This window comes from Oryza sativa, chromosome 4 (genome assembly GCF_034140825.1).
Source record: "Oryza sativa Japonica Group chromosome 4, ASM3414082v1".
NCBI lineage: Eukaryota > Viridiplantae > Streptophyta > Magnoliopsida > Poales > Poaceae > Oryza > Oryza sativa.
The window spans coordinates 399,592-420,778 of NC_089038.1; the positions used below are offsets into that span (position 1 = coordinate 399,592).

The window sequence follows — 21,187 nt, forward strand, 5'->3', positions numbered from 1 at the left end:
CTGCAGGAGAAGAGTGGAAGAGAGAGAGAGGGGCAATAAGTGTAGGGATATTTTTTTCCTAATATGTGAGTTCCACATTATTTAATTTTTTTCTCTAATTATAAGTGTGACGTAGATGTCACATCACCTAACACTGATGTCAATATTGAGGAATTAGCTGTAGAAACTCGATAATTCGATAGGGGACGCCAATTGGACTTTGTAAAAAGAAAAGAAAGATAGAGAGGGAAAGAGAACGGAACAGAGCGGAGTAGGAAACACACACGCGTCTCTTGGCGTTGCGTTGCGTGCGTACTTATTCTTGTCGCGGCGTGCCATTTCCGGCGGGGCGGTGCACTGCATTATTGTTGCCTCGCTCGCTCGATCGATCCCCTCTCCTCTCCAAATCCCATCCCCAAATCCCGAATCCTCCATCGAGATCGATCGACGTCGAGCGGAGCGAAGGGGGGATATGGGCGGCGTGGCGGCGGGCACCAGGTGGATCCACCACGTCCGGCGGCTCAGCGCCGCCAAGGTGTCGGCGGACGCCCTGGAGCGCGGCCAGAGCCGGGTCATCGACGCCTCCCTCACCCTCATCCGCGAGCGCGCCAAGCTCAAGGTCCTCTCTCTCTCTCTCTCCCCACCCATTTCATCTTCATCCTGCTTTGCAGCGATCCTCTTTCTCCAGGTTCCCCTTCTTTTTTTAAAAAGCTGCATATTCCTTTCGGTTCGATTTCACCCCCTTTTTCTTTTATTTATTTATATTCGCCCAGTTAATGGGTAATCATGTTTAGTGTCAGTATCACCCGGTCTTTTTCTTTTCTTTTCTTTTCCTTTTACTAGTGGTAGCATGTGCTCTCCCTTTGTTAACATTGTATCCTGCTACTGCTAATCGATTAGTTAATTATACACCATTCTGTTGTTCTCACACTTGCTCTCTCTCTCTCTCTCTCTCTCTCTCTCTGCACCTGTGCACCCAAAAATTTTTTTTTTTTTGCTACTTAACTTTACTGACTTACTACCAGTAATAATAATCTCTTAATGCAACAACCATAATATAGCACTTGCGTTCAGATAGGGGGCATCCTTACAACACTACTCTGATGTCGCATTTGATTCTGAAACCCCCACCCACCTGTACTACCCAAACCCCCCTTTTTTTTTTACTTATGTTGCTTTTAAGTCGATTCAACACGCACCAAATGTTGTAGGACCAGACTTTCAACAGCACAAGTACTCCACACAAGAAATTAAGTGGCTTACCTTTACAATCAGCTCTTCCCTCAAATTGTAGGACAAGATACAGGACTATCATTAATACGACCCTTGGCTTTGTCATGAACTGACTGTTGTATGACCTGTTTTTTCTTCTTTTCTGTGAAATTTAATCAATCATTAATTAACCATCTACCAGGCTTTCAAATCATATCGCGAATGCGTAATGGATACATGGGTTGGATCTGTACACCTACATTTTACATCTGCTACCTCAAGTGTTTTTTTGTTTGCAACTCATTTTATATATGCTACCTCAAGTGTTATTTTTTTTGTCTGCAACTTATGTAACGATTGAGTCCTTTTAAGGCTCATATCAAAATTATTTAGTGGGCCAAGGACTAAGATATGGTCAAAGATGGTCCTTCGCACACAGCATTGCTTTCAGCCTTTGCTTCAGCTGTAATCCAACGTCCTCTTAGCTTAATCTACAGATTTATGTTCTTTCTCTGAAGCAATTATGTTTACCATGTTGCACCTGAATACCTAACAAATTAGAGATGGAAAAGTTTAACATTTGGAGCTACTTTGTTTGAGTTCGTAAATAAACCTATGGCTCATTGAGAGTGGCATTAATCGTACATTCTCTGCAAACTAGTCTTAGTGTTTTTTTTTCAGATTCTAAAGATTTTAAACTTCAGTTTCTACAAGATTACTTCATTCTAGGATCAAATCTTTTAATTAATCTTGTAACATTTCTGACAACTCTGCCAACCCTGACTTGGAACTTTTGCTTGTGTGCAGGCAGAGTTGCTGCGCGCTCTTGGTGGTGTGAAAGCTTCAGCATGCCTCTTAGGTGTTCCTCTTGGTCACAACTCATCGTTCTTACAGGGACCTGCATTTGCTCCTCCCCGGATAAGGGAAGCCATTTGGTGTGGAAGTACCAACTCTAGCACAGAAGAAGGTACAGTTAACGTGTTCAAACTATATAGTAGCATATCTTGTATACAATAAGCATTTATTGAAATATGCCTTGCCTTCTTGTTGTTCAGGCAAAGAACTCAATGATCCTCGAGTGCTAACAGATGTTGGTGATGTCCCCATACAAGAGATTCGTGACTGTGGTGTTGAAGATGACAGATTGATGAATGTTGTAAGCGAGTCTGTCAAAACAGTGATGGAGGAAGTGAGCACATTATCCCACCATGCTTGTTTCAAAAACTTGTTTGTCGATCATCTCAGCTATTTCCTTGACAGTAGTTAGCATAATTTTTTGAAGTTTATTTAAGGATCTGGTGAAGTCTGACATACATCTTAATTAATTTTAGGACAAATATTTGCTTGGACAAAACTTAAAGCTATTGAAGCAGAGTAATTTATTAACTATGCCATACTTTTATGTAGGATCCTCTTCGGCCATTGGTCCTGGGAGGCGATCACTCAATATCTTATCCAGTTGTTAGGGCTGTGTCTGAAAAGCTTGGTGGACCTGTTGACATTCTTCACCTTGACGCACATCCAGATATCTACGATGCTTTTGAAGGAAACATCTATTCGCATGCTTCTTCATTTGCAAGAATAATGGAAGGAGGTTATGCTAGGAGGCTTCTACAGGTACTTTTATACAGCTTTTCGTTGTTTTTTGAGGGAATCACCAGGAGGGTTGGTATCCCACTTGTATATCTTTGAGTTCTGCATTCCAGAACTATCATAGTACTACTGAATGGATGTTTATCTAAACAAAGGGACTACTATTGAATGAACGAACGAATGAATGAAGTATCTCTTTTATTTTTAAGCCCAAATTTAAGGAGAAGGAAAATACAAACACAATATTGAAATATTGGGTTATAATCTTCTCTATAACTAGCGCAGCTGTCATTGCTCTGAAAATATGGTTTCACCTTTAATCCTGATGGTTTTCAGGTTGGAATCAGATCAATTACCAAAGAAGGGCGTGAGCAGGGGAAGAGATTTGGTGTGGAACAGTATGAGATGCGCACTTTTTCAAAAGATAGGGAGAAGCTTGAAAGTCTGGTAATTTTACTAAAAATAACCACGTCAATGTCTTTGCAATCACCTGGGTAATTTTAATATGATGATTGGGGACATATAGTATTGATGTGTGTTATGATTCTTTGTAGTGTGATAATTGCAAATTTGCACTTGGCCATTCATTTAAACATACTAATGTATCTATTTGGCCCAAAGGAGTTTTAGGGTCCTTTTGGGCTCTGTTACTGCCTCCACAGCTTTTGGTCTCTCTTCAAGTTGCAACTCTGATACCTCTACCATAATGTTAGATAAACTATCATGGGATTAAGTTTAATGCTGTAATCTATTCGTAGATGCTCTGTTTGGACAGCCTTGTCTACAACAGGTTGGCAACCAAGGCCATGGGTGTCTAGTTTGAACTTTCAATGCTTTGGCGATGTTAACCTAGGAAACTTTGGTAGCTTGGACCAAGATTTGCCATTAACTTGGTTTGTCACCAAAATTTGGCAAGGGGCCGTTCGCATTGGCTCCCTAATCTGTTTTTATAACCAAACTTCATCAGTCGATGGGCTTTGTAGTGTGCCTTGTGGAAATAGCTATTCATAAAATTGCTTAAAAAATAAAGTGGCAGAGTGACAGTTACCTTGTCAAAACCATCAAGATCTGTTGGAAAGTCACCCTGTTACCTGTCATTGTTGTATTTAACCAGCTGAAAAAGGAAGGTTCACAAGTGGAACTTAGGATTAAGCCAATGTTTTATTTATTTTCCAAAGTAAAATTTTGATGCCATCCAATCTATGTATATGTGTTTCCCAGTTGGGATCCATAGCATGGATATCCTTTTATCCAAATGTCTAACTTATTCTTTTTATTTATTGGCAGAAACTTGGGGAAGGTGTGAAGGGAGTGTACATCTCAGTTGACGTGGACTGCCTCGATCCCGCTTTCGCGCCAGGTGTCTCTCACATTGAGCCAGGAGGCCTCTCCTTCCGCGACGTGCTCAACATCCTCCATAACCTGCAAGGAGATGTTGTCGCCGGAGATGTGGTGGAGTTCAACCCGCAGCGTGACACGGTGGACGGGATGACGGCTATGGTTGCAGCCAAGCTGGTCCGGGAGCTCACAGCCAAGATCTCCAAGTGAGCATCCATTCAGATTCAGGGCATATCATATCACCAACCAACCCCTTGAGTCTGAAGCAGCAAAGAGGATGATTCCCAGACTCCTTTAGCTGTTAGTCTAGGTTCCTATGTAGTAGACATCAGCTATGCCAGATTTTGTATGTGAATATACTCATTAGGTTGCAATAATGTTTGCCTCCATTTTGCACTTGTGATGTTATGGTTATCCCTCATCATCGTGTGCTAGAAGAATGCATATGAACCGTTTTTGTCGTGCTTTCAGGCAACATGCTGACGACAAAAATGCATGGCCAATAAGAGTAATAAATTATTGGCATTTTAAAGACAGAAAAAAAGAATGATAGTACTATACTACTATTATATAGAAAGTACTTTGCCAAAAAAAAGAGTGATATTTTACGAGGTTCAAGTGGAGTGGTGTGGTGGAGGTGGAGCTGGTGGCAAGTCTGTGTCAACCATGGCATCGCCCTCCGGCGCCGGCAAGCCACCGGCCGTCCTCCTCCTCCGGCCGGTGGACCAGCCCTTCGCCGTCGCGCTGCGCGAGCGCTACCGCGTGCTCGACCTCCTCTCCTCCGGCCAGCCTCTCCCGGCCTTCCTCGCCGCCGCCGCCGCCGCGCCTGACCCGCCGCGCGCCGCCGTCGTCATGGGGGGCGGCTCAATCCGCGCCGACGCGGCGCTCTTCGACGCCGTGCCTTCCCTGCGCTGCGTCGTCAGCACGGCGGCCGGCGTCGACCACATCGACCTCGCCGAGTGCGCGCGCCGCGGCGTCGTCGTGGCCAACTCCGGGACGGTGTACTCCGGCGACGTGGCCGACCACGCCGTGGGCATGGTGATCGACGTGATGAGGCGCGTGTCGGCGGCGGAGAGGTACGTCCGGCGAGGGCTCTGGCCGGTGCAGGGGGACTATCCTCTCGGCTCCAAGGTCAGCACCACCTTCCTTTTTTTCTTTTCTTTTCTTCAACTAATCACCAACACTAACTGCAGTCTAATTGAGTTTATGCATTTTTATTTTTTATTATATGTACGTATAATCTCTCCGATTTCCATTATTTTGTGATGCATTTTATTTGCATAACTAAGAAAGCAATTGAAAAAAGGAGTGAAAATAGAACCAGCTCTTGTTTACGTTATCCCAGCACAGGGCAGAGAAGCAGCATCAGCAGAAGTTATAATTTCACATAACTACAGTTTTAGCACGAAATTTCTCACAAAACTATATAATTGGAATGGAATGTCACAAAAATTAAAGATTAAGTACCAAATTTATCACAAAGCTATATGTTTAGTATCAATTTATCCCAAAACTATGACGTTTATAACTCCAACATAATGTTAGTACTAGGGATTAAACTCTAGAATATGTATTTTCGTGATAACTTCAATATTAAATCTATAGTTTTGTGATAAATTTAATATAAAATCTGTAGTTTTATGATACTCGGCTTTAAATGTGTAGTTTTGGGATAAATTTACTGTTAAATCTGTAGTTTTGTAATACAACGTTTTAAATATGTAGTTTTGCGATAGTTTGGTAAAAAAAATATAGTTTTATAATATTTATTCTTTTTATTTTTATTATATGTATATATAATCTCTCCGATTCCCATTAAAGAATGGAACTTGTGATGCATTTTATTTTGATAGCTAAGAAAGCAATTTAAAATAAGGAGTGAAAATAGAACCAGCTCTTGTTTGCATTATCTCAGCACAGTGCAGAGAAGCAGCATCAGCAGAAGTACCTAAAAAGAGTCACACTCCATTACACAAGGCTCAACAAAGTTTCAGCAAAGCAACAACAAGGAGCTATTGAAATGGCACAGTATCAGATCATTGCAATCTTCCTGCTTGATTCCCCATCTGTACTTCAAATTGTCTTTTAGTAAAATGTTTTTGAAACAAGCAGCATTCCTGGCTTGCTGGCCCATAATTAGCAATCAATTTCTGGAGGTTTTTAGTGAATCAATTCATCCAGGGTCAATACGTTGAATAACTCCAAGTCAAAAGCACAATTAGCAACATCCCATACAAATTTCGCTGGTGAACAGGTCGAGAAAAGATGTCCACCTCTAACCTCTTTGAGTTAAATTGTCTTTGCCAAAATCTTATCTCAAAGGTAATTTAAACTTCACATTTTCTTCAAAGCGTAAAGGCAGCCCTGTACTTTTAAAGCTTTGTAAAAGGAGTTCACAGTAAAATGCCCACTTTTTGTACGATTCCGAATAATCATGTCTCTCTGATCAGTCAGAATAATAATCTGACATTACTGTTGTATTTTCTGCTATAACACCAATCTGTCCTCTATCAAAGTTCTTCTAAATCTAAAAGCACTCCAACCCTCAGCTTTTACTTTGGCCACTGTAAAAATTGTTGGTAAAGAGGATATTGTATGGAAAAAGGAATTGCGGAGACACAGGTCTGCCTCTGACCAATTGTCCTCCAAGAAAAAAAGTATTTGTTCCATACCCAATCTTTTTAATTCATAGTTGTTTATGCTTTTCTTGTTAAGTTTGTTCATTGCTTCATATCTTAATACAAAATATATGCAAGCCTTTTGCACATTCCTGAAAGACACTTCTTTTGCTTTTTATATTGCATTTTTTTCGTGAAAAACATTCATTTACAAGTTACAAATTTAAAATATATCTTATCATCGATTCCTTTTAACAATGGGAAAATGTGAACATATCATTTGATATCCTAAATTTTTCGTTGCATATGATCCAAATCCATTACTTCACGCACACTTCCTTACACCTGTAATTCTATTTACAACCGCTGTCCATAAGCCACAGTTTATGCAACAATGGCTTCTAACTAAATCAGAAAGTTTAGGTGTTTAATTTGTTCTGTGAACCAACAATTTAAGAAATTCAGGACGTTTGGAACAACTGGTGGTGTTAAAGTTTACAACCAAAGGGACGCATATAAAATTGTTTAGTGTATTGTGTAGGTGTCATACACGAATATTGCATCAGAGAACATATACCAGACTGACCATGAGGATTATAGGTTCCATCATTGCAGGCTTGACTGACATAAGCTATTAACTAGTGAAATACTGCATCCGTCTCATAAAAAACTAATCTAGTACTAGATTCACATCTAATACTACGAATCTAGACATACATCTGTCGTAGTACTATTGTACTAGAATGTGTGTTACATCCAATCCTATATTCGTTTTTTTTATGGAAGGAGTATTTGTTTCTGTAAAAATGTTTGCTAAGTGTTGATTGTCATGTATGGAATGGAGGGAGTATGTGGTGTTTGCTAGAGACATATGTCATGCACTTCTTTGGTAAAGATAGATGGAATATAAGAAAGCGATTAAAGGGGTAATATGGTCGTTAGTTTATTTAGAAGATCTTTTCACTTTGAAAGGCTTTGGAATCTTTGTGCTCTTTTAGTTTTATGTAAGGTGCTTGAGCCTTTGTGCTCCTTTTGTTTGTGAACTTTCGCCGTGTTTAGTTCCGAAATATTTCTTCAAACTTTCAACTTTTCCATCACATCAAAACTTTTCTACACACATAAACTTCCAACTTTTCCGTCACATCGTTCCAATTTTAACCAAAAAACTTTCAATTTTGGCGTGAACTAAACACAGCTTTTGTGTATGAACAGAGCTTGTTCGCTCGGATTTTCTGTGGCCGTATACACCCCCGTTGGTGTAGAAGCCGGGTTTTATAAATTCCCATTATCTAAAAAAAAGTATTGATTGTCAGTGCCGGGTTTTATATATGCATTTCTCGTCTTTCTGTTGGCATGCATCAACCCAAAAATGTGAAATGACAGTTTGAGTTAATTTTCTCTGAATCATGTATGTGCTTAAATAATTAATCAAATAATTTCAGGTAAGCGGCAAGCGTGTGGGCATCATCGGGCTTGGCAACATCGGTTCACTGATCGCCAAGAGGCTGGAAGCATTCGGCTGCGTCATCTCCTACAACTCAAGAAACCCCAAACGCTCGCTCCCCTACACCTACTACGCCGACGTCCGCGCCCTCGCCGCCGACTCCGACGTGCTCGTCGTGTCGTGCGCGCTCAACAGCGAGACGCGCCACATCGTCGGCGGCGAGGTGCTGGACGCGCTCGGCGAGGGCGGCGTGGTGGTGAACGTGGGGCGCGGCGCGAACGTGGACGAGGCGGCGCTGGTGAGGGCGCTGCGGGAGGGGAGGATCGCCGGCGCCGGGCTGGACGTGTTCGAGGGCGAGCCCAAGGTGTCGCCGGAGCTGAGGGAGATGGAGAACGTGGTGCTGACGCCCCACGTGGCGGTGTGGACGGCGGAGTCGAGGTCCGACCTACGTGACCACACGGTGGCCAACCTTGACGCCTTCTTCTCCGGCGACCCGCTGCTCACGCCGGTCATGCTTCCCTAACCCACCACCTACATACTCCACGTACAGGTAATTTCTATTGTTGCTATTCGTCTGGTTTCATTCCATTTTTTGAGTAAATTTCATGTACTTATCAATAGCGTGGTTCCGTGAAACTTTAATACCAAATATATAAATATGTAGTCAAGTGTCAAAATATATATAGTTTTCTACAGCTTGGATTACAAAACGTGTAATTTTATGAAATTTACACTTCTATTTTCGTTGCAGAAGTGAACTCCGATAATACTCCAGTATATACAGTGATGGGTATATATATGTACAGTGTAACCCAAATAAGCGGCCCATCAGAGGTCCATTGGCCCAAAAGAGGCTTTATACTGTACTGGAATAAGTTCATCCGAGGTCCCTTAACTTTACACCGAATTTAATTTTCGTCCTTTAACCCCAAAACCAAATATAACAGTTGCTTGAACTGTCAAAACCGTGCAAATAAGTTCTCTCGGCGGTTTGGAAAACGGTTTTAGCTGACGTGGCTGGTTTGACTGAGTCTTCATCCCACGTGGCATTGACGCGACGCTTATGTGACAATTCTATACCTGAAAAATAATAAAAAACTATGGGCCCACATGTCAGTTAAAAAAAAGGTGGGCCTCATGTGGGTCCACACCCCCTCCTCTTCTTCCTCCTCCTTCCCAGCTCTGTTCATCCCTCTCTAGGCGTCACTGCCATCGGCGGAGCTGGGCGGCTACGGGCCGCGGGCGGAGCGGGGCAGAGCAGAGGGGCGGGAAGCTCACCGGCGATGGGAGCGTGTCCAACGCCCACGCGGTGCCCCCAGCGGTAGGCGGGTGCTCCGCCGGCGGCGACAATCCCCACCAATGCAGTCTGCTTCAGATTATGCTTCTGGCCGCCTCAAACGCAATAGTGACGACGACGGCGAGGGCTGCCACTGCTCCAAGAAAAAACGGTGATTAAACATACACACACCTGCATCTGCACGCACTTGATTTGCTCCAAATTAAAACGACATTAACGATTCTGTGATGAACTTGTTGTGGCGGCGCATGGATGCAGGAAGGCCTCGTGGAGGGAGGCACGCTGGTGGACGGGGATGGCTGCGCGAAGGGCAGTGTCCTCCTTGGCGACAGCGGTGGCGAGCTCGGCACAGAGGAAGTCGAAGGTGGGGCGGAACATGCGGAAGTCGGCGCTGCTGCATAGGTCCCACCACAAGCGTGGCCGGTCCTTCGCCCACAGTGGAGAGTGGGAGCAGCGCGCGGTGGACGGCCTCCTCCTCCGCTGCCACCGGCATGCCTCCCCGCATCTCCTCCTCCGGCGGCCACCGCCGCACGCCGCCCCTTCTCCCCACCGGCCACCGCCCTTCTCCCCGCCGCCACTGCCGGATCTCGGTCACCGGCGTTGCTCCAGGGGGACCCGTCGCCGCACGCGTCCTGCTTCGCCCACCGCCGTCGCCGACCCCCTCTTATCGTCCCGGCTTCCTCCTCCAGCCCGTCGCTCTCGTCGGCGGTCACCGGTCTCATCGCCCACCGAGCCACCGGCCCGACCTCGCCGCCTCGCTCCTCCACCCCTTCACCACTTACGCTGGGCGTGCTCACCATCGAGAAGAGAGAGGAGGGGGAGAGAGATGAAGAGAGGGGAGATGGGGAGAGAGAGAGGAGGAAGAAGGGGGGTGTGAATGACATGTGGGCCCCACTTTTTTCAATTTTTTTAACTGACATGTGGGCCCACGTTTTTTTTTATTTTTCGGGATAGAATTGCCACGTAGACGCCACGTCAATGCCACGTGGGACGAATACCTAGTTAAACCAGCCACGTAGGCGCCATGTTAGCTAAAACCGCCGAGGGACCATGTTTGCATTGGTTTTGACAGTTCAGGGACCTGTTATATCTGGTTTTTGGGTTTAAGGACGAAAATCGAATTCGGTGTAAAGTTAAGGGACCTTGGATGAACTTATTCATACTGTACTAGCACTGTATGACTCTTCTTATCCATAGATTGGAACTTAGGATTTTTCTATTGAATCAGTTTAAATCTCGTGAAATTCCTTCAAAAATCTACTATTCCAGATAAGGTCCAGTTACAACCTGGCTTGGCTGATGGTAGTGGTTTCCACTCGAGGCAGTGTGACAAAAATGTACGGGGAAAACGTGAACATGTCTAACAAAGAGTACAATACTAGTCAGTCTTGACAAAAATTAGTAACAGCGTCGACACACAGTGGTATGTCAGCATGGCCTATGTTTCTTTATCCACTTTCAACAGTGCTAATTAATACTAGGAGTACTTCTGTAACACGGTGAAATCTATTTTCGCTTTCAAGTCCAACTAGGATATGATGAAGTCACGTATTCGCTCGGCTCTAACCATACTGCTATTTGCTATTTCCTCTATGTTTAAAAAAAATATATATGAACTGTATTGGTGCATGAAGAATTTGTCAATATAGTTATGCTAACTGCCTTCTATATTATTTTGCTTATTTGATTTTTAACTTTTATAAGATAATAAAGTCAGTAGGAAATCTAATAAACAATTAATTGCAAACCTTGCATTCACATTTTTAAACTAAATTTACATTATTTTAATACTATTTGTTTTATCTTAGTAGTTGTATGACAGTGAGTTCCCCTTTTTCCTTTGCTGCTACTGTACAACCCTTTATTTTATTTTTCAATGGAGTGATTGCTTTGTAAGGATATGTTTGTGAGTTTTTATTCTAAATTGAACCAATGGCTCTATGTATTATTTTAACCTTATGAAAATGGTCATGAAAATTCCCGATCGACCGAGCACCGTTTCAATATAAGGGGTACCGTTTTCGACCTTTACCCATTTTGGCTATATATAAATTTTATATTTTCTAATTTCTTTTTACATCGTATTAATGCAAACACTGAATAGTTTAAATGATAAATATGGTCAATTACCGGTCGATCGAATGTCGTTTCCGAAGAGATGCTACTGATTCCGATTGTTTCCAACCATTTTCACCCCCAAATTAAACCCTGGCTCGTGCATCCCTATAGATAGAGCTCGTCTTGGTGCTCTCTACATGGGCACGTGGACCTGGCTGTGCTCAAGGCAGAGGCTCATTTGCCATGGCCCTGGGAACACATTAGGCACTCCATGGGCGGCACCTCAACTCAAAGCTAGGCATCCTCCGTCTAGCTCTCTGTGCCGTGGTCGACGCATCTTCCCCATCCACACTGCAATATTGCGTCACCACTACCCCTTCTACGTCTTCCCCATGGCCAAGAAAATAATGGTGAACTTCTCGGTTGTGTGGACATCGAGGCAGACGCAGGAGGTTGGGGTCTTGGGGAAGTTAGAAGCCAGGAGTGCTTCGGGAGCCTTTCGTTCACTCTGCTTGATTATTGGAGAGGTCTTCTTTTTAACGGTCTTCAAATCCAACGGACCATCTTTTCTTGCTTACGTGGCTCATTATCGTTCAATTTTCACATTCACTTTTCACTTGGAGAGATTTACACCTTTTTATTTAAAAACATGTTGTTCGGATAGTTTACTATCGTTTTCCAGTTTCGTTGGATTACTAGTGAAACCGTATTCTTTAAGATTGAGGAATAAAAGTTACAAGAAACACACCATTTTCTCTTTTTTTTCTATTTTAAAATAAAAGAGTCTAATTTGTTTCTGAGTCCAATATTAACCATGCCGACACAATCCGTTTCCGAGAATATTAACTAGGCAGTTGGCTCAATAATATAATAAGGATGAAAAATACGGATCGACCTGAGGAAAGTTGAGAAATTTTGATGATCAAGGGGGATCGAAAAAGAGAATATGAATCTACTACTACTAGTGTGAATTTTGTGGCCACTTGGCGTAATATATGGCAGATGGAATTCTGCACGTACGTTTTCCCTCACAAACAATGAGCGAGAGGGGAGAAGCAGACACATCGATAGACGCAAAATGACCAACGTTACTTACAACGAGCAAAACAGCAACAAATTGGTGAGAGGTACACTACTCCGCTACTCTCAGTTGCAGATGCAGTGCAGACTGCAATTTGAAGGAAGGCCGGCCATGCCATGTCCGTGTTGCTGCAGAATGCATGCAGATTCAGAGATTCTGCTGCTGCAAGTCCCAAAACACCGCAGGGGAAAAGACATATATTCCGTGAGATGTATTGGAGAGGATGAATCAGTACAAACCACACAGCATCTTATCTATCTCCTCTATCACCGGCCTAAAAAATTCTCAGTATTAGCCTTGTTTCAGACCGATGCCACATTCCTCTTGATGAAACCGATGCCAATGTCAGCAACCAAACAAATGGGATCAGATTCTCTCTTTATCTCATCATCACCTTTTTACTATCTTCTTTCTTTCTTTCATAAAAACAAAAACAAGAACCATAAGATAGTACTATACTGTATTAATTATCACTACTAGTAGTACTTAAAGATTGTGACCGTTTGTTAACAAGATAATTAAAATTTTATAGTGTTACTTTTTCCGTCTCAAAATATAGATATTTGGTCTTATATCCAAATTCATAGTACTAACGGTGTCAAATTCAATACTCTCTTCATCCAAAAATATAGTACTTCCTCCGTTTCACAATGTAAGTCATTCTAGTATTTCCCACATTTATATTGATGCTAATGAATCTGGATAAATATATATGTCTAGATTCATTAGCATCAATATGAATGTGGAAAATGCTAGAATGACTTACATTCTGAAACGGAGGGAATAATTTAGGATCGAATTGTACGTATCTTAATAAAACGAATCTGGACAAATCTATGATATGTCCAATTCATTCCTTGATTGTTACGTATATTTTAGGGTGAATGGAGTACTAAATAGTTACATTTTGGGACGGTAATAGTAGCTAGGTTGAGGCTGCATGGATGCAGTTTTGAAAAGGTAGCAACGAAAGCAAACAGAGATAGATGGAAATCTAATTGTTTACAGTGGATGGATCTGCAAAATGTTCCTACCCCAGGGTACCGCTACGATACACAAGCCAACCCCTCAATATTTTTTGATCATCACTATAGTACAAGTACTCCTACTACATCACTATCTGACGGAACCGCATTCAAATGTGGAGCACCCATAATTAAATGCCGCGATTCATTTACTACAGTGCTATTATCTCTACGTACTGTACCGTACCTGCTCTGCTCTGCACACTCGGCTCCTTATTCTTTCTCACCCAATATACACAGGAGTAATCTGGTTCAAATTTTTTTATTTTTTCTTTTTTTTATGTTTTAATTTTATTAATAAGCCTTTTAAAAAAATATTTTCGAAAACTGAACTTTTTGGCCACGCCAGCCGAGTGGCAGCGTTGTCCTGCCATGCCAGCAGTGGTGGCGTGAGAAGAGGCTGCTTCCACTTCAGCTGCGTCTGGCGTGATAGAATTATTTGAAAATATTTTTAGAAATAGTCTATTAATGAAATTAAAACATAAAAAAAAATCAATCTTGTTTCAGGGCAATTATCAATAAGCATTTTGTTCAGATGTTGAATCAATAATAATACTATGTAGGAGTATATACATCAGAAATTTTATAACAGTAAAGAAAAAGGAAAACTAAAAAAAGAAAAAGAAAAAGCAGAGAGAGAGAGAGAGCTAGTGAAAGTGAGGAGACGAGGCATGTCTACTCAGCCAATTCAAGAGAGATCATCAACTAGTTGCGCGCATTTCGAGGCGACCTGTCGCTATCCGGATCGTTGAACAGTGATCTGACGGTGGTTGGTGGTGGGTGACGTCACTCCCCACCGGCAACCGCCGCGATCTCCGCGTCCAGCAGCGCGTCGAGCACCCGCTCCGCCACCTCCTCCGCCACGTCCTCCCCCTCCTCCGCCACCAGCCGCCGCTCCACCACCCGCCGCGCCCGCGCCGCCGCCTCCACGTCCGCCGCCACCAGCGCCAGTATGTCCTCCACCACCCTGCAGTCCGCCGCCGGGAAGCTCCGCGCTCGCCTCCACAGCCGCGCCACCAGCGCCGCTCCCGACGACGTCGACGGCGAGGTCGGGTCCAGCCCCAGCAGCTGCTCCGCGAGCATCTCCTGCGTCAGCTGGAACAGCAGCTTCCGGTTCCATCTGTGCCGGAGGGGCCCCAGCCGCGCCTCGTCCGCCGGCAGCTCCAGCTCCAGGAGGTGGAACACCAGCGGGTCTACCGGCGTCTCCACCGAGTGCCCCTTCAACGCCGCCGCTCTCGCCCGCATGAACCCGCCGCGCTCCAGCACCGCCCGCAGGTACACGTACTCCGGGTCCTCCTCCACCGTTGCTGGAGGCGCCGTCACCGCAGGCGTCGACGACGTGATCTTGCGCTCGCCGGAGACCACGATGTCCCTGACGTCCGTCGAGCTCGTCGGCGATGGTTGCGCCGGTAATATTGGCGGTGGAGCGGGCTTCTTGATCCGCGTCGCGAACCGCTCGCACCCGTCTGGTCGCTTGCACTTGGCGGGTGGCGCCGCAGCTCTCGGTGGCGGGTCCAGCGGCGGAGGCGGAGGTGGCGGCCGGGACGGCTTCGCTCGCTGCTGCTGAGGCGGCGGTGGCGGTGGCGCAGGTCTCGGTTGCAGCGGAAGCCTCGGGGCGTGCGGCTGCTGCTCAGCCAAAGGCGCCCTCATCGGCGGCGCGGCTGCCGCCTGCTTAGCTGCAGGTGGCGCGTTCTCCTTGCCGCAATGGTGGTGGTGGTGCACGGGGCTCGCGTTCTCCTTGCCAATGGCGGCGGCGTTCTTCTTGGACTTGCGGTTTGTGACGGTCTCCCTGGCCTGCCTGACGATCTCGCGCACGGCATTCTCCTTGCTGGAGCGGCCATCGGCGGCGGCGGTGGCGTCGCGGCGGCTTCTGGTCTTCTTCTTCTTGGACAAGGAGGTGGGCGAGGTGGGCATGGACATGTACTGCCTGGCCCGGTCGAGCACGTTGTCCTTGAGCACCTGCAGTGACAGGCGCGGGTGGTCGACGACGTCCCACGTGGGCGCCACCGCCGCCGCCGGCCTGAGCGACGACGTGGAGGCGCGCGGCGTGTCCGGGAGGGAGCGGGAGAGGTCGCGGAGCGGCTGGCGGAGGCTGATGGACTCCGGGATGACGCGCTTCTTCTTCTCGCGCGGCTTGGAGTTGGAGGAGGTAGCCGGCGAGGGCGAGTCGGGGAGGCCGTCGATGCCCATGAGGCGCGCGACGAGGCTGGGCGTGCGCGGCGTCTCGGCCTCGGAGGTCGGCGCGGACGGCCTGGGGCGCGCGAGGGCGTCGAAGGCCGGCTCGATCTGGACGCCGATCTGGATGTCGCGGCGGAGCAGGTCGGCGTCGAGGAGGTCGAGGCTGTTGCGCGGCGCCTGGAGGCCCGCCTCGCCCGGCGTAGCAAGGGACGACGACGGCGGAGAAGCGGCGGTGACGACGGCGACGTGGGAGGAGGAGGAATTGGGCGGGCGGCCGACGCAGCCGGCGCCGGGGGAGAAGATGAGGTAGCTCATGATGGCCATGCAGCCCGGGTGGGCGTCGGGCGTTGGCCTCCCGTGCCTGAACGCCGGAGGAGGAGGTTGATCCCTGGAAGGCGGCGGCGGCGAGGAGGAGCGGGTGCGGGAGAACCAATGGTGTCTGGAGCTAGTCTTCATGGCAACAAATTGCCTCTCACCGATCTTCTCGTCTCGTCTCCTCTCTCCTGTAGGAGTATACGCCTATGGCTGCTATACTTGCTTAGGTAGAGGTAGCTGGAATGGTTGAAGTGGGTAGGTATTTTGTGATGCAGGGCAGGGGAGGACAAATTTAGCAAGTGTTTGTTGTCGGTGTCTGCAGGTGCAAGCAATTGCAAATATTTTGCTCCTCAACATTTTAGTACTCCTGCTCTAGAGAGAGAAAGATAGATGAACAAGAAGAAGAGGGTGAGGAGGAGTGGAGTAGTTAAGCTGGGGAAGTGTGACACTGCCTGCACAGAGTGGGCAAATGAGTAGGAGTATGCAAAAAAATATGCAGCTACTCCTCCAGGCTCCAGTAGTAGTAGTAGTGAAATGAAATCTACTCCCTGGAGCAGCAGCAGTAATTAACAAGGGGGACCAAGGAACCCGGAATCCCTCTGCTTGAATAATTTACAGTCACATGAAAGAGAGACTCTCTCTTGGGTAATAATATTGGATTGAGATTACATGCGGTCACTACTACAAATTGCAAGTTAGTGACTAGAGTACATGTTAATTATCTCATTCATTCATTTCTTCAAGGAACGGTTAAGATTGAGTGCTACAGTACGGATGCTATTGTAAACATTTTTGTTATTTTAATGTGCAAACAATGTCTGCAGCCGTTGAATGTTATTTTAATCGTTTTAAATTGCAGTCACGCTAACAACTGCATACATAGAAACCCAATCCGGTAATAGAATCTGGGATAGCCTGTAGAGAGAGAGGAACTACTCCAGTGCAGAGCAGGGATGCATCGGGGCAAGGGAATCAATCTCATCAATCAGTGTCAATCTGGAAATGGACTGAAATACATGCAGCACACAGTTGTTCCATCCAAAACAAACCAAAGGATGGATCGTTATCATTGGTTCTTGTACCACCACCATCACACCCTTCCCTACAAAAGAAAGAAAGAAAGAAAGAAAGAAAGAGGAGAAACAGGGGAAAGTTGTTATCATCATGCATTGCATATTCTCCGCCTAATTGTTGGTTGCTTCTCTGCTTTCAGCACAGATGCTCCTCTCTAGCTGTATCTCTGCGTACACCGACTGCATGTGTTTTCAAAAGAAGAGAGATCTGAATCTACTGCAGGTTATGCCTCCCTCCATCTCGTGGGAGCGGGCTCACCATCCTTCAAATTGCTACTCTCACCCCCATATTTTGTATTTTTACCCCCGTTTCTCATCCATCCGTTAGCCAGGGTCTGTTTGGTTGACAACCACATTCTACCATATGGAAGAGCGTATAGCATGACTGTACGTAAGAACTGATATCACTTGGATGTGTGTTTTAGGACAGAGATACGAGGATGTAACATATTTTCATTGTCCTAAAATATAGAACTGACATTGCGAATAATTTGATTGGAAAACAAGAACATGAAATTAACCAAAATATGTCTCAATTTGAATTTGGTTCCTTTTTCTTGGGCATCCAGTCGTAGTATAATACTAGTACCACCGGTTAAAAAGTTGGGCATGATACTAAGAGAAAGGGGAAGCAAGAAAGGGATGTGATACTGCAGTAGTATATGCTGCTGACTGTCCTAAAGTTTATTAATGTACAGTACCTGACTGCCCCATGTACTAACACAGTAATTAAGGTTCGCTTTGCATTGGAAGGAGCAAAGATGACGATATGACGAACGGACCGACGATGATTCCAACGAGAAAACACAAACCAAACACATAGTATGAGATGAGATGATATAAGCACAGCCTCTTCACACACCTCTATGCAAAATGCACACTCTCATCGGTCATCAGACAGTTGGGCATGGTCCATTGGTTAATTAATTACTACCCCTGTACTCACTGATATGATGTACTTTAGTTAATGCCGTAGTTAATCCCCATGCGAGGGTGGTTAATTACCATGGATTAGTGGATAACAAAACGGATCAAATGTGACTGTGAGTGACGTTTTGAGCCCCCATTGGTTGGGGGTTTTAAGTGCACTGAAATTGAGGAAGGCGTCACCATCATCATCTTCCTCCTCATTTCATTGCTTGGAATCTCTCTCTCTCTGGGTGAGATGGATGAGCGACCCCAGTGAGACAATACTCCAGTGAGCAGCAGCAGCCGGCGTGACCACATGGCTTTCCGGCCTATCATCGTCATCTTCTTCCTCCTTAATTATCCCTCTCTTTGCACAACAAATGGTTGTTTATTTTCTAGTAAACTGTTAGTTACTGCAAACCTTCTTCGTCACCCTCTTAATTAATATGCTCCATCTCATTCTCAACTGTATAATTTCCTTCAACCTAATTCAAATATTTATTAAAAAAAACACCCAACTATATACTTACGAACCTCCCTCTCTCTCTCTATATATATAAAATAATAACTTCTGGCTTGATACATAGCCCAAAATTAATAGCTAGGCGGTTTATTGTGATGTGTTGTACTCCGTATATATTAGCCAGTGAGTATCATTGTATTATCCATAGACAATAGATCGTGTCGGATTTATGAAACATGGCTTTTTTTTTTTCTTAACTGGAGTGTACATGGTTAACTTTCACTCTTTTGTTTTTTCTAACAAAAAATAATGCACATGCAAGTTCATTCAAATAAAATGATGGTATTCAGTTTTGAATTCGATCAGCTGAGGCTGGGGGTAGGGGTAGGGGGAGCATGCACAAATGCAAAAATTAAAGATAACGTTTTGGACGCATGCAGAGAGGCTTTGCCTGCTTGGTGGTACACCAGCTACTATACTGATCTGATCTTAGCAGCTGATCCATGAGCTACATGCGTCCCCGGCCACCGTGTCAGTAGACACGCGCCTCCGATCCGGCCCCTGGTTAATAAATAATTAACCTCTCTCTCTCTCGACCAAACTCGTAGCTGCACGGTAAATTAATTAATTCCATGTAGGTAGATCTACCACATGAAAGCTATAGCTTGTAGCTAGATCCACGCATCATAGCTTTCGTCTCGTCGTGGATTTGAATTCGACTACGTACTACTATACGCTCATTTTGAAATTGAAAATTAGTTATGGCAATACTCTCACGTACTACTTGGTCGTTCAAAAATTCAAGCTTTAAGTGAACCCTTCAATTAATCTGGCCTTAATGGGTGTGAGACCAAGGATCGATTGATTCAATGCATACAATAGCTAGCACTGCATTAAATTTCAATTTACCTGCATATATATTACTCTTACTAGTTATTTTTTACCGTACCCTCTCTATTTTTAAATTACTTATCGTTCTAAATCTATCTTAAGTTAATCGATCATGTCTATCTTTGAGCATTATTTCTTTAAAAAAATCAGTGTTAGTTAACAACATGTAAATTCTATGTTATGCAAACATTTCTCATAGTGAATCTAAAAACATAAACCTTATGATGCTATACAATATGAATTTTCAAAATTGATACAAACATATAAAAGTTATGACAAAGCTAAAATGGTAAGTAATTTAAAACGAATGAAGTATTGTCTTCTAAGATATATAATATCTCGTAGCATTATACACCGTGAGGTATTATTTACCAATAATTCCCGATTCGTCAAGCTATATACTCCCTCTATTCTAAAAAGAGTACTAGTACTAGCAAGGTGGGGCCATCTCATGAGAGCATCTCCATCCCACTCTCCGAACAAAAACTTGGCAATTTTGGATAAAACACACTCTAAGAGCATCTCCAAGGGCCTAGCTATCCCACACTCCAAGCCAAAATTTGGCAATTTTGAACAAAAATTATTCTCCAACATACTTGCTATTTCAATGGCCAAGCCATCCAGCTAGCTAAACTGCCTCCCTCGCTGGCCAAATTTGGCCAGCTAAAACCGGCTAGCCATCCATGGGACCCACGCCTGTTTCCCATCTCTCTCCACGCACACCCTCCATCCGAGCACATGCAGTGGCGGCGGCATCCATCGCCGGCCTCCACTGTCTATGCCCTCGTCCGCCGCCGCCTTGTCCTAGCCCGAGCGGAGGAAGGAGGGAGCGGGAAGCGTCTTCGTCTTCGAGGTCGAGGTCGTGGGCCATCGAGGTCGTCGTCGTCGAGCAAGGTCGGCGTCGCCATCACTAGCCTTTGCGCAGTTGCCTTCGCCATCCCTGTCCCGAGCTCCGCCACAGCCCCCCGAAGACGTTGTCGTCGTCACTTGCCGCCTCCCATCTTGTCCGTCACCGCCGCCTTGTCGCCTCGTCGAGCAAAAGGGCCTGAGCGGGGCGAGGCCGCCGCCGCGCCGCCTTCCGCCTCCCCGCGCCACCTTCCGACTCCCGCCTCCCCGTGCCTCCTTCCACCCCCCCGCGCCATCTTCCACCTTCCGATTCCCGCCTCCTTGTGCCTCCTTCCCCCACCCCCCTCGCCACCTTCCACCTTCCGTCTCCCGCCTACCGTTGCTGCGCACGCGTCGACGGCTGCCTGGATGGCCCCCTGTGTCGTACCGCACACTGTCGCCCGCTGCGCTGTAGTCCGTGACGGAGAAGACGCGCGCGGCCACCGCGAGCGGCGGTGGCAGGAGCAGGAGCAGCAGAAGGGAAGTGACAACAACGAGAAGGAAGGAAAGGGGAAAAGAATGAAAGAGCAGGAAGAAAGGGGGCGAGAGAGAGAGAGAGCAGGAAGATGAGTAGAGGCTGACATGTGGATCCGTTGTTATTTTGGAGAGGATTAATAGAGAGTTTGTTGGAGTGACCATCTAGTTTGACTAGCCAAATCAGATGGAGAGTTGGCTATATGGGTGTTTGGAGAGTCCAATTTGGAGAGGCTGTTGGAGATGCTCAACCTTACCAACTGGCTTACCAAGTCATTTGGCTAGCCAAACTCCCCTGGTCACTAGCTAGATTTGGCCATGCTATTTTGCTGGCCAACACTGGACCCCATGCGG

At 45.6% G+C, this 21,187-nt stretch overlaps 3 protein-coding genes across 4 annotated transcripts; 2 read left to right on the forward strand and 1 right to left on the reverse strand.

Moving 5' to 3' along the window:
• The first annotated feature begins 322 nt into the window (after positions 1–322).
• LOC4334912 (arginase 1, mitochondrial-like) lies at positions 323–4,666 on the forward strand. The gene is made up of 6 exons (NM_001419067.1): positions 323–598; positions 1,999–2,158; positions 2,247–2,380; positions 2,599–2,808; positions 3,121–3,231; positions 4,072–4,666. The coding sequence occupies exons 1-6, from the start codon at positions 452–454 to the stop codon at positions 4,330–4,332; spliced, it is 1,023 nt and encodes a 340-aa protein (NP_001405996.1). The 5' UTR covers positions 323–451; the 3' UTR covers positions 4,333–4,666.
• Positions 4,667–4,721: 55 nt separating this feature from the next.
• On the forward strand, positions 4,722–9,088 carry LOC4334913 (glyoxylate/hydroxypyruvate reductase HPR3). 2 transcript variants are annotated; one of them, NM_001419069.1, is made up of 3 exons: positions 4,722–5,253; positions 8,183–8,734; positions 8,936–9,088. In NM_001419069.1, exons 1-2 carry the CDS (start codon positions 4,789–4,791, stop codon positions 8,705–8,707), a joined length of 990 nt encoding a protein of 329 aa, NP_001405998.1. In that variant the 5' UTR covers positions 4,722–4,788; the 3' UTR covers positions 8,708–8,734; positions 8,936–9,088. The 2 variants fall into 2 exon arrangements, with proteins under 2 accessions (NP_001405998.1, NP_001405997.1); NM_001419068.1 differs by lacking the exon at positions 8,936–9,088 and having other exon boundaries at positions 8,183–8,888.
• Positions 9,089–14,183: 5,095 nt separating this feature from the next.
• On the reverse strand, positions 14,184–16,625 carry LOC9268541 (uncharacterized). Its single transcript, XM_015780668.3, has one exon. The coding sequence runs from the start codon at positions 16,277–16,279 to the stop codon at positions 14,432–14,434; it is 1,848 nt and encodes a 615-aa protein (XP_015636154.1). The 5' UTR covers positions 16,280–16,625; the 3' UTR covers positions 14,184–14,431.
• Between the last annotated feature and the right edge of the window lie 4,562 nt (positions 16,626–21,187).